We start from the raw sequence: 13,573 nt of genomic DNA on the forward strand, positions 1-13,573 counted from the left end.
CTACCACAGCATTCTGCAGCAATACGCCATCCCATCTGGTTTGCGCTTAGTGGGTTTATCGTTTGTTTTTCAACAGGACAATGACCCAAAACACACCCCCAGGCTGTGTAAGGGCTATTTGACCAAGGAGAGTGATGGAGTGCTGTATCAGATGACCTGGCCTGCACAATCACCCGACCTCAACCCATTCAGATGGTTTGGGATGAGTTGGACCGCAGAGTGAAGGAAAAGCAGCCAACAAGTGGTCAGCATATGCCTTTTTTTAAGAACAAATGTGCAATGCACTTTCCAAACTGTGAAAGGTATGGTAGGGTTGGGAGATGGTGGATGTGGTTGGAAGAGCATGCTTGTTTGAAATGGAAAAGCATTGGTAGCTATTGATAAAGAAGAACATCAAGAAGAAGAAGCTGCTTTACAAGTGGGATGCACTGTTGTAAGGGAGGAAGAGGGTGAGCTTGAGTTGGTTAAAAATGGCAGGAAAAGGGAAATGGTTTGTTAAAGGAGAATGGTAGAAAGTGTAAGCAGTGTGAGCTGAAGACCGGAGGAGAAATGGAAGTGTATGAGGGTGAAGTATTGGAGGTGGTAGGTGTGTTGAAGTTCTCGGAGCCCGAGGCTTGCACCGAGGGTCAGGATAAAGATGAGTCTGTGACAGTAGGCTTGAAGTTTTTGGAAAAAGTGGACCCTTGCCTTTTGGCTGATTCATTTGTGGTTTCAGGGTGGGTGAAAACAGAATCGGGTGCTGTGGAATTGGTGAGCGTAAACAGAAGTGGTCTTGTGATAATTGTTTGTGTTTCTGCTGGTCAGATGGAGCAGGTGCTCCACGTTAAATGAATGGGGGCAAGAGATGTAAAAATGTTTACTCTCAAGAAAAGGGTGCCATTGAAAGGAGTGATTACTCAGGTAGTGGTAAATGTGAAAGCTAAAGGTGAAGATTGCAGGTGTTTGTGATGCTCATTGTTTGGTGTGATTCAGACAGGGTGGCATGAGTGGTGAAACAGAAGTCATTGTCTGTTGTTTTGAGTTTTGATGTTGACTCTTTGCCTGACAACGTGATGTTAAGATATATAACTTATGCTGTATTAGCTTTTGTGCCAAATACATTACGTTGTTACAAGTGTCAAGCTTATGGGCATGTTGCAGCAGTGTGTAGGAGGGAGGTTCCTAGGCATGAGAAGTGTGCAAAAGGGCACGAGACAAAGGAATGTGTAGCATTTGGGAAAGTAGTGGTATGTGTTAATTGTAGGGGTGCCCGTGGGGCTGGGGATCAGAAATGTCTGGTGCGAGAGAGGCAGGTTGAGGTTTCCAGGGTTCGAGTAGTGCAGAAGTTGTCATATGCTGAGGCAGTGAAGAAAGTAGAGGAAGATGGGTCAAGGGGGAGGGATCCTAAGAGGAGTGGTGTGAGTAGTAGATCTGTATCAGTACAGAGTGATAAACCAACAAGTGATATATGTTTCAGTAATATTGAATTTTTAGCATTTATAGCAATGGTGATCAACTACTATAGGGATGGAACATAAGTTGCAGAAAATTTATGTTGTGGTGGCAGGTGCAGAGAGGTATTTGGGTGTGCTAGACCTGACAGAGTTACAGGGTGTTTTGAGTGGTGGTGTCCCATCTTTTCAGGCTGTTGGCCTGAAGTAGAACTAAATAGTGGAGTATAGTGTTTATTTTTTATATATATATTTTTTGTGAGTGTAGTTTTAGATTGTAGTTTATTTAATAATACAAAAATTCAAGCAAAGTATAAGGGAGTTATACTCCATTCTAGTAGGTGGCGGTAATTCAACATTTATTGGATGCCAACCGCCGTCAAATCTCATCGAAGAAGAAAAACGAACAAAGCATTTCGTCTGCCGGAAAACTACAGGAAGAAGAAAAACTATGCCTTATACTGGATTTCCCAACGCTGAAAGTGAGAGTCCCGTCTTTGCAGCTCTGTAAAAAGTGAGAATTGCGGGGGATTTGACACTATGGGAAAACTGGACGAGTTACTTTTAAGGTGAGTTGCAAGCTCAAACCTTATTAGCCAATCTGATTTGATATGAATAAACCTATTTTGTACATTTTATTTTTTAGATTGATTGATAAACATTTGGTTCAAGCTAGCTACTGTAATGTGTTAGGTAATTTTGGCTTACTATAATGTCACGTCCACAGTCCGTGAGTGAAGCAAGTAACGTTAAGTGTGCAAGGTCAAAATATATTCGGCCTGTTAGCTAACTTAAACGGCTAGCTGTTACTAGCTACGTACCAGTCGCCACGTAACTTGCCGGTTATTTTGTTAATTTTTTCGTTTTGATAGTATGTATAGTAGCTTGCAAGCGATTGTCATAGTTTTTATGAAGCAACAGGTCAGACATGAAGTTAACGTTAGTTTCATGTATAACTAGTAGGTACAAAAGCTAGCTGACAAATCTCAACTCCAGGTAGTTATGTATCTACCTGGAGTTGAGATTTCTCAGCTAATTCATAACACATCTAGACTAGTTTCAGGACTGTCTGTTGCATGTATGCAACTTTGCATGGTCTGACTAGGTACATTGAATGTGTTACGTAACGCGACATATGTGATAACTAGCCAGCTCTCGAAAACCCTTAACTTTACATAGTATAGATTTTTTAGCGGTTACATTCGCCCACGGTTGGCTCCATGTGAACTACAATTTCGAAGTTGTGTTTAAAGGTTTAGAAACGTCTAATCATTGTTTTCGAAACATATGCTGATGTGCCGCTTATCTTGGTTGTCAGCGAGAATGTTTTTCAAATAAAGATACTGTAGTAGTTTTGCACAAATCCACAAGCTGTGTGTGCCTCCAGTTATTAGTGATGGGTCGTTCGCGAACGAGTCGGCTCTAAGAGCCGGCTCTTGTAGGTGAACTTTGGGAGCCGGCTCGCATATCAGAAGAGCGGAATCTATTTATAAAAATATAAAACAATTAAGATATGAATAATCTAAATATTTAAATGAATATAATTAACTAATTCAAAGAACGACATTTAAAAAATAATAATAATATAGCTCAAGCGCACGCACACACATTCGTTCTGACTGTCTTCTCAGACTTCTCACCTGTTGTTCCTGTCAATCAGACACACAGTGTCAACCAATGAACCAAAGATGCGTGAGGGAGGGCCGAGCCAACTCACTAAGTCACACACTTAGCAGCCGAGTAGAGAGAGGAAGGACAGCTGTGAAGACAACAGCCGGAAAATGAGTCCGAAGCACAGTAGCATTTGGATGCATTTTAATAATAGAATTTGCCAAAACAAAATCTCATAAAGCCGGTTCTACCCACAACCTACACCGGCATATGCGAACTGTGCACCCAACTAACTGTGCACCCAACTGTGAAGCTAGCTGTAGCGGAGCTTTGAGAAACTAGCGGGCCTGCTAGTGATAGTGGTCGAACCAGCCACTCAGTCAAGTAGGCCTACTCCGCGACCCACAGCAATGCAGTCTTCTATGGACCACTTTATGCCAAAGCATATGTCTATAGCAAAACAAGGCCAAATTGATATTGCATTGGCTAAAATGATTGCCACCGATTTCCAGCCATTTTCGATTGTGGAGGACAGAGGTTTTAGAAATTGTAGCAATACTCTAAATCCAATGTATGCAATTCCAAGCAGGAAAACCCTTTCAAAGTCACTTATTCCACAACTGTACGAGAGCACACAGGATTCAGTGCGGGAAAGAGTCCAAAAAGCTACTGCAGTTAGCCTTACCACTGACTGCTGGACATCAAGGGTAACCACTTGTTACATGTCACTTCATTGAAGATTTTTCGATGTCTAGCTGTCTCTGGACTGCTTTGAGTTCAGCCACAGACACCTCAGATAACTTGGCAGAGGAACTGTTGAGTGGCCAGAGAATGACAAGTAGATGGAAAAGTGGTCTGTTGTGTTAATGACAATGCAGCTAACATAACCAAAGCCGTTAAAATGGACCCATCATCCATGTCTTGCCCACACAATCAACCTGATTGTAAGAGATGCTCTGAAGTTGAAGCCCACTGTGGACAAAGTGAAAGCAGCTGTGGAATGCTTCCACAGGAGCACAGTAGGTGCTGAAAAACTAAAGTCTACACAACGCCAGATGGGGATGCCTGAGCTGAGGCCTAAACAAGACTGCACTACAAGGTGAAATTCAACATTCTATATGTTGAAGCGGTTTCTTGAGTCAAAGGATACCATCTTCTCTACCCTGGCCATTGTCAATGCACCTGTTGATGCTCTGACACAAGAGAAATGGGAGGTGGTGGTGGAGGAGGTGTGCAGAGTCCTGGAACCCTTTAAGCAGGTTACTGTGGAGATCAGTGGAGAGAGGTACAGTAAGCAGTTATTACTAAATTATTTAATCCAGTATTATATATGAATGATACTGATACTCCTGTTTAAGGGGCGGCAGCGAATCACAGCCAGCCGCCAGAGAGAAGAAAATGTAATGAGTTGATGGACACCCTATGTTCATCAATGGACAGAAAGTTGTACAGAATGGAATATAATCACATGCTATCAGAAACCGCTGCACTTGACCCCAGGTTTAAGAAGTTAGCCTTCAGTGATGCCAGAGCAATTGATGGGGCTCTTCAAAGAATAACCTCAGCAGCAGGGAGGGCCAGCCCCAACAGTCAGCTGGCTCAGGCACCAGGGCAACAGGGAGAAGAGGGATCAGATGGAGCAGAAGCACCAGCACCAGCAGTAGTGCCACAAACGTCTGCTGTTTGGATACTGTTTGACGAGAGAGCAACAGCACAAAAGAATCCCTCAGCAGATGCCATAATGGAGGTCCAATCCTATTTGGAGGAGCCCCTCCAAAGATCTGCAGATCCTCTGAGCTGGTGGAAGAACAAGGCATCTGCCTACCCACGGCTTACTAAAGTCATGACAGGGAGACTCTGCATAGTGGTCACATCCGTTCCCTCTGAGAGGGTCTTCTCACAAACGGGACAAAATCTCTCATAAAAGCAAAATATGGTCAGCATTGCTGTGTGCTGCTGGTTATAACATGGCAATAAAGAAGAGAGAGAAAAGAGGGACCAGTTTAATATTTTAAGTGGGATGCTGCAGTTTTGCACATTGTTATATATTTTTCTTTGATATGGTGCAATATTCTATTATGCTGTTTGTAGATTGTATTAGTTTTGAATGGTTAGATGTATATGCACTTTGTTTATATACATTCAAAAGTTATACTTTAAATGCAAATGTTTAATAGCATTCTTTTTCATAACAAATCAATGCATTTTTAAATATAATTTTTTAAACACCAATCATAGTCAAACTATCGCAAACTGTTTGACTTGAAAAAATACAAAACATATATTTTTTAAAGAGCCGTTTGGGAGCCAAAAGAGCAGTCTCTTTTTGGTGAGCTGAGCCGAATGAGCCGGAATGCCCATCACTACCAGTTATGCTTACACACAGGTGTTCGGAGCATGCTAGATAGTAGGGAGGTAACGACGTTACAGGTACACCTATTCGTACAGTACGGGGACCTCTGTTCGGTCCGCACTGTGAACCCAAATGAATACATAAACACTAGGCCTATAAACTATGCATATGCTGAATTATATATATGCCTCAAGTAAATCTGAGCTGAAAAACATTTTAGGCTAATCCGTTAAAACATTTTGTAATCAAAATTGGCACATCACAAACTGTCCTTTTGTGAGGTGCAGCCTGGACCTAGTTATGTACGATGGCGAGCGGTGAGGTCTAAACCAGGAGGATTCTCCATCATCGTTAAAATCTTCAGTTTGGGAACTCCTGTAATGAAGCAGCTAATCGTTTGGGGGACTGCAGTTCGCAATGCATTCCACCAAGTGTCGTTCACAATCTAGTCCCGTTGCGGCCACCACAAATAGACCTTGTTTCAACTGTATCAAGAAATAATCTTATTTGTATGCCTAGCAATCAACAAATGTACATTGTTTAAAGCACACTTTTACAAATCTGTCACCGATGACAGCCCCAATAAGCCCCCTATGGTGAAGGACGTGAACTTTTTATATTTTAGTCATTTAGCAGACACTCTTATCCAGAGCAATTAGGATTAAGTGCCTTGCTCAAGGGCACAACGACAGATTTGTTATCTATCCGGCTTGGGGATTCAAACCAGCAACCTTTGGGTTTCTGGCCCAATGCTCTTAACTCTATATCTGAATTCTGACTCTTTTGAGTTTTCAGTTCACCCGGAGGGGGTTCTGCTTGCTCTGGGCATTACTGACTCAAATTAACAAAATGAATCGAACGATTCGTTCTTTTGACTGACCGACTCAGTCAGTAAAAAGAGCCAAACCTCCCATCACTAGTGGGAACCCTAACCCTATAAAGTTGTATAGTAATTTTGCCTTAAAAAAACGTTTACTGCTAATATGAAAGATATGTTTCCAAAACCGTACCGCAAGCAGTGCATTTTAACGTTCAGAACGACCAGAAGATACTGTCATCAACTGGCACAAAAGCAGTTAGCGTCTATGAATGGGTTATGCGATAACTAGCTAGCAATGTTTCCACACTTAACTCTACAGGGTAGCTTATACAAAACACCACCATATAGTTTAACTAACCTGCTCTTGGAGATACTTTCCTTGTTCTTGAAACGGGGAAAAGTTATCTAAAATGTCGGTGTCCAGTTGCAGGTGGTTCACAAAAACCAGAGGAACACATGGATTTAATATCTTTGAGTTGAGTGGGTAACGAGGGCACTGTCTCATTTTAATAGCTGGGTGCTCTGCCATATGACTAACTTCAAAATAAATCCCAAGTTCAAGAAACATTGGGAAATGGCAGCACTCCAAAAAGTTTTTTAAAAGGACAAAAATACATGAAATTAGGTGACAACTTTTTGTACTAAATGAAAACAAAAACGTTTTTGGAGTGCTGCCGTTTCCCAAAGTTTCTGGACCTTGGGATTTGATTTAATATTAAATCCAAGTTTTGTATCGAGTGAGTGTGTACATCTTTGTTTTGGTCGCAATGTGACGTGCTGTCATCTTCACGTTGCTGCGTCTCATGGAAACGACTAGTTCCTGAAAAGATGCTGGGAAATGCTAGATGTGCGGCAGCTAAGATGGCGAGGAACCTCCTCACGTGGTACAAAACATGGATTTAATATCTTTCTGATTTTTCAGTTTTTTTGTAGAACCACCTGCAACTGGACACTGACATTTTAAAAGATAACCTTTTTCCTGAATCAAGAACGAAAAAGGTATCGCCAAGAGCAGGTTAGTTGAACAATCTATGGAGCATTTTGTATAAGCTGCCCTGTAACGTCAAGTATGGAAATATCATTACCACATATCTCACGTAACACAGTGTCTAAGAGTAGACTAGCTATGGCTGAGTAAAGGCATAGGTAGCTCTCCATTTAGAGAGGTTGTAAGTGGCTTTGGTAAAGGTACACTCATTGCTGTAAAATTGATGTAAGTTGAGCTAATGAAGAATATAAAAAATAAGGGAATTTAGAGTTTGGCTAACTTACTGTTCAAACAATGTACTTGTGATTGTCTGTGCACTAGCTATAGAAACATAGGTGTTTTTGTATTCAGTTTACATAGCAAGCTACTTATTATAAAACCCTTATCACACTTGATAATTTTGTGTCTTCTTTCCACCTAAAGTAGCTAGTTGTGATGCGGAGAGGAGACCTTGTTCCCCGGGCCTTCCAGGCCCCAGTGGATGTCCATGCTAGTGTAGATGGCCAGGTGTACATGTTCAGGAACGGCCAGCCAAATGACTCTGCAGGCTCTTCAGAGGACGAAGAGTTCAATGTGATGGCGCTTAGGCCCCGGGGGTGGCAGGAGCCGGACCAGGACGGACTGGGCAGCCTCATGCTGCTAGAGAGGGACGTATTGGTTGGGGACAACCTCAACAAACTTGCTCTGCAATATGGCTGCAAGGTAAGTCCTTGAGCCCATTTATTTGTTGTCGGAAAACTGTACATAGTGTACAGTACACTTAACGTCAGACACTGTACATATAGGTAACTGCCAAAATAAAGGAAACACCAGCATAAAGGTCTTAATAGGGAATTGGGCCACCACGAGTTGCCAGAACAGATTCAATGTGCCTTGTACAGATTCTACAAGTGTCTAGAACTCTGTTGGAGGGATGCAACACCATTCTTCCACAGAAAATTCCATAATTTAGTGTTTTGTTGATGGAAAACTCTCTCAGGTGCTGCTCCTGAATCTCCCATAAGTTTTCAATTGAGTTGAAATTTTATGACTGAGACACACACACTAGGGATGTGCATCTTTCCCTTTCAAGACCATTCAATACGTATCTATGTAGATACATTGGCTACGATAAAGGAATGAAACGTTTTACCTTGAAACAATTCGATGGGATTAGAGAACGAATCGATGCATTAACATTTGCAGAAATACATATTTTCCATTGTAAATTCAAGTCTTCTGCTGATGGAGTTCATGAGCTAGGCCTCTCTGCGCTGGATCAGTCTGTGTGAATGTAAATTATGTATGTGTATGTACTATGTAGGCAGATTAAGTGTTTGCGCTAGTAATGTATCAATATTTTTACAAATGAGCTATGACATAGCCAATGAATAGCCTATAGTGCTATATCAAATTTTATTTGTCACATACACATGGTTAGCAGATGTTAATGCGAGTGTAGCGCAATGCTTGTGCTTCTAGTTCCGACCATGCAGTAATATCTAACAAGTAATTTAACCTAACAATTTCACAACAACTACCTTGTAGTTGTTGTGAAAGTGTAAAGGAAGTGTAAAGGAATGAATAATAATATGTACATAAAAATATATGAATGAGCGATGACCGAACAGCATAGGCAAGATGCAGTAGATGGTATAGAGTACAGTATATACATATGAGATGAGTAATGTAGGGTATGTAAACATTATATAAAGTGGCTAGTGTTACATTTATTACATACATTTTTTTCATTATTAAAGTGGCTAGATATGAGTCAGTATGTTGGCAGCAGCCACTCAATGTTAGTGATGGCTGTTTAACAGTCTGATGGCCTTGAGATAGAAGCTGTTTTTCAGTCTCTCGGTCCCCGCTTTGATGCACTTGTATGTACTGACCTCGCCTTCTGGATGATAGCGGGGAGAGCAGGCAGTGGCTCGGGTGGTTGTTGTCCTTGACGATCTTTTTGGCCTTCCTGTGACATTGGGTGGTGTAGGTGTCCTGGAGGGCAGGTAGTTTGCCCCCGGTGATGCGTTGTGCAGACCTCACTACCCTCTGGAGAGCCTTACGGTTGTGGGCGGAGTAGTTGCCGTACCAGGCAGTGATACAGCCCGACAGGATGCTTTCGATTGTGCATCTGTAAAAGTTTGAGTGTTTTTGGTGACAAGCCGAATTTGTTCAGCCTCCTGAAGTTGAAGAGGCGCTGCTGCGCCTTCTTCACCACGCTGTCTGTGTGGGTGGACCATTTCAGTTTGTCTGTGATGTGTATGCCGAGGAACTTAAAACTTTCCACCTTCTCCACTACTGTCCCGTCGATGTGAATAGGGGGCTGCTCCCTCAGCTGTTTCCTGAAGTCCACGATCATCTCCTTTGTTTTGTTGAAGTTGCGTGCGAGGTTATTTTCCTGGCACCACACTCCGAGGGCCCTCACCTCCTCCCTGTAAGCCGTTTCGTCGTTGTTGGTAATCAAGCCTACCACTGTAATGTCGTCTGCAAACTTGATGATTGAGTTGTAGGCGTGCATGGCCAGGCCGTCATGGGTGAACAGGGAGTACAGGAGAGGGCTGAGAACACACCCTTGTGGGGCCCCAGTGTTGAGGATCAGTGGGGTTGAGATGTTGTTTCCCACCCTCACCACCTGGTGGCGGCCCGTCAGGAAGTCCAGGACCCAGTTGCTCAGGGCGGGGTCGAGACCCAGGGTCTCGAGCTTAATGACGAGTTTGGAGGGTACTATGGTGTTAAATGCTGAGCTGTAGTCGATGAACAGCATATTATAGCACAACTTTAGATTTCAAACCATCTCAGAATGCTTTTTACGGCTCTGACGTTTTTAGTGATGATTTCCTCTCGTTTTGACAAAATGCACTGCACCTCACAAAAAGGATTGCTGTACTTGTTATACAGGGTAGTGCTGATGATTTCATATCTAAAAATAACCATATACACTGATTGTTTAAAGCAAAACTATTTCTGATGGTGAACCGGAACAATCAAAATAAATCTATTGTACGCCCTGTTCAGCAGGTATAGCCAGATGAGTTGTCTCCGGTAGCTTACTTTTATTTCTGTAAAACAATTTTCAACAGCGTATAGTTAACAATAAATTACATAGGTTGTCACTAGGGATGCAAATTTCTGTCAATTGTTGCAGACTAACCAACCTCCATTAACCTGTTAACTTCTCTAGGATATGTAGCCAGGGAAAATGTAGAGCGCCAAATTCAAAAATATGATATAAAATCAAACTTTCATTAAATCACACATGTAAGATACCAAATTAAAGCTACACTCGTTGTGAATCCAGCCACCATGTCAGATTTCAAAAAGGCTTTTCGGCAAAAGCATAAGATGCTATTATCTGATGATAGCACAACAGTAAACAAAGAGTGTAGCATATTTCAACACTGCAGGCACGACACAACGCAGAAATAAAATATAAATCATGCCTTTGACGAGATTCTTTTGTTGGCACTCCAATATGTCCCATAAACATCACAAATGGTCCTTTTGTTCGATTAATTCCGTCCATATATATCCAAATTGTCCATTTATTTGGCGCGGTTGATCCAGAAGAAAAACAGTTTCCAATTTGCGCAAAGTCACTACAAAATATCTCTAAACTTTGCCAAAACATTTCAAACTACTTTTGTAATACAACTTAAGGTATTTGTAAACGTTAATAATCGATAAAATTGAAGACGGGTCTATCTGTTTTCAATACAGGAGATCAACAAACTAACGCTACTTTTCTAGTCTTGCGCAACTCTCAAACAGTACACAGGTGGCCTCACTTCTTCATTGCACAAAGGAATAACCTCAACCTATTTCCAAAGAGTGGTGACATCCAGTGGAAGCGGTAGGAACTGAAAACAGGGTGATTAGAAATCCAGTATTCCAATAAACTCATTGAACAGACAGTGACTTTTTTTTTTTTAATGGTTAGTCCTCGGGGTTTTGCCTGCTACATAAGTTCTGTTATACTTAGACATGATTCAAACAGTTTTAGAAACTTCAGTGTTTTCTATCCAAATCTACTAATAATATGCATATCTTATATTCTGGGGATGAGTAGAAGGAAGTTGAAATTGGGCACGCTATTTATCCAATAATGAATTTGCTGCCCCCTATCCTAGAGAAGTTAACAAATGTCAAAATAATATTTACTTTCGACCAAGACACTGTTCCTGTTTCATGACTGAGATTTGTTAAATTCTTAAACCAATTTTAATTCTGCAAATTAACCTATAGACTGATAAGCACGACCGGCTAACCGTTAATATCCTTAGTTGGCACTCTAATAATGTCTAACATCACGCAAGCCTTTATTGCGTTGGTAAGCGTTCGAAGCTGGGCACAGTGCTCAGTTTGAGTAGGCTACTAATATTGCCTGGGGTTGTTCGGCATGCAAAATGACTTGTAGCTCAATGTCAACACCATTATATGCAGTTTGACACTGAAGGAGAGGATGCATCAGTTGACACAGGATGAAAGGTAGGCCTGTTTTTGGAAGGTAAAAATAATGTAATATGAGCCCCCCAAAAAATGTGAACCGGTGATTCAATGCATGCAACATTTAGTTTGGGGTCCGTGGACTGATGCACTTCTATCTTTAACATTTGAATCGGGGACCACACACACACACACACACCCTTTAAGCCCCCTATGCTCCCACTTTCAAAGTCATTGAGATCTCTTCTAGCCCTGGAAGCCAAAATAATGGGCAACTGGGCATTTTATACATGACCCTAAGCATGATGGAATGTTAATTGCTTAATTCAGGAACCACATCTGTGTGGAAGCAACTTCTTTCAAAATATGTTTCCCTCATGTACTCGTGTTTTCTTTATTTTGGCAGTTACCTGTATGTGTCTGCATAGGCTACTGATAATGTGTGCTCACATTATGACAATATTGACTCTCTTCTTCCTCTCAACAGGTGGCTGACATAAAGAGGGTGAACAACCTGATTCAGGAACAGGATATGTTTGCATTGAAATCAATCAAAATCCCTGTGAAGAAACACAGCTTATTGACTGAGGCTAACAAAGAACACAGAACCTCAAATTCATCCACACCACCTGCTCAGCCACAGGACAGACCTACAGCCAGCTCCCCTGGTAGGCCACATCTACAGGAGTACACTGACTTCCTCAAGGAAGTGGATCATGACATTGAGAGACTGATTCAAACCACAGATGCACAGAATGAGGTATTTTTAGAGGCCGCGGAGCAGCCACAGAATTTGGGCTACAGAGGCCAGCGCTTGACCAGCTATGGAGCAGACTGGGGCATCCAGTGGTGGAACGCTGTGGTGGCCATGCTCCTGATAGGCATTATCCTGCCTGTCTTTTATGTTGTTTATATCAAAACACAAGATACTGGAGTGCCTGCTGCTGTAGCTACCTCAAACAGCTCAGGGACAGGCCTCATCACAGAAAGCCCTAGGAGCACTTTTAGCAGCCAGGAAAGTGTCCCTCAGTCTGAACGAACCAAAAACATAATACAGGGAAAGAATGTCTATGGACTTCATGCTTAATGTCACTTTAAATCCCAAACCAGTGTTCTGCTTAAAGGTCATCAAAGAAGTGTTGCCGTGTAACATTTCTTTACAAAAGATTGAAGTTGTAGTATGGATTTCTGTAAGTGTTTTATCACAGACATTGGACTTCATGGTTTCAGATGTTGTGTGCCTTATTAGATGTCTCACTTATCCAGTCAGCGGTTCTTTCTTCTTTGTGCTAATTATTTTGAAGACATTTTAACATGTTTGCTGTGTGACAACCTTACAACTGCAATTGAATATGGATATTCAGTTTCGGACTTACTGCCTGTCCCAGTCTGAACTGATTGTAAAATATCTGTGTGTTTGTCCAAATGTAGTGCCATTTTATAGAGATGTTTGTTTTCTTTGCGAGGCATTGGAAAACCTCCCTGGTGTGTGAGACAGAATCTGTCTCAAATTCAATGCTTGACTGTGGGTGGGGTACAGACATGAGGTAGTCATTTAAAAAAAAATGTGTTAAACACTATTGCACACATTGAGTTTATGCAACTTATTGTGACTTGTTAAGCAAATTTCTACTCCTGAACATACACTGAACAAAAATAAACGCAACATGTAAAGTGTTGGTCCCATGTTTCATGAGCTGAGATAAAACATCCCAGAAATTTTCCATATGCACAAAAAGCTTTTCTGTGAAAGTTTCTACACAAATGTGTTTACATCTGTTAGTGAGCATTTCTCCTACGCCAAGATAATCCATCCACATGACAGGTGTGGCATATCAAGAAGCATGATCATTACACAAGTCCACCTTGTGCTGGGGACAAAAGGCCACTCTAAAATGTGCAGTTTGTCACAATGCCACAGAAGTTAAGGGAGTGTGCAATTGGTA

The 13,573-nt window shown here is 41.6% G+C and overlaps 1 protein-coding gene across 3 annotated transcripts; it reads left to right on the forward strand.

Annotated features, from left to right (window-relative positions):
* Window positions 1-1,818: 1,818 nt before the first annotated feature.
* Window positions 1,819-13,301, forward strand: LOC139539921 (lysM and putative peptidoglycan-binding domain-containing protein 4-like). Of its 3 annotated transcripts, XM_071343326.1 has the most exons (4): window positions 1,874-1,999; window positions 7,137-7,229; window positions 7,626-7,904; window positions 12,115-13,301. In XM_071343326.1, the coding sequence occupies exons 3-4, from the start codon at window positions 7,638-7,640 to the stop codon at window positions 12,712-12,714; spliced, it is 867 nt and encodes a 288-aa protein (XP_071199427.1). In that variant the 5' UTR covers window positions 1,874-1,999; window positions 7,137-7,229; window positions 7,626-7,637; the 3' UTR covers window positions 12,715-13,301. The 3 variants fall into 3 exon arrangements, with proteins under 3 accessions (XP_071199426.1, XP_071199428.1, XP_071199427.1); XM_071343325.1 differs by lacking the exon at window positions 7,137-7,229 and having other exon boundaries at window positions 1,819-1,999; XM_071343327.1 differs by lacking the exon at window positions 7,137-7,229 and having other exon boundaries at window positions 1,819-1,999; window positions 7,629-7,904.
* The last annotated feature ends 272 nt before the right edge of the window (window positions 13,302-13,573 follow it).

This window comes from Salvelinus alpinus, chromosome 15 (genome assembly GCF_045679555.1).
Source record: "Salvelinus alpinus chromosome 15, SLU_Salpinus.1, whole genome shotgun sequence".
Lineage (NCBI taxonomy): Eukaryota > Metazoa > Chordata > Actinopteri > Salmoniformes > Salmonidae > Salvelinus > Salvelinus alpinus.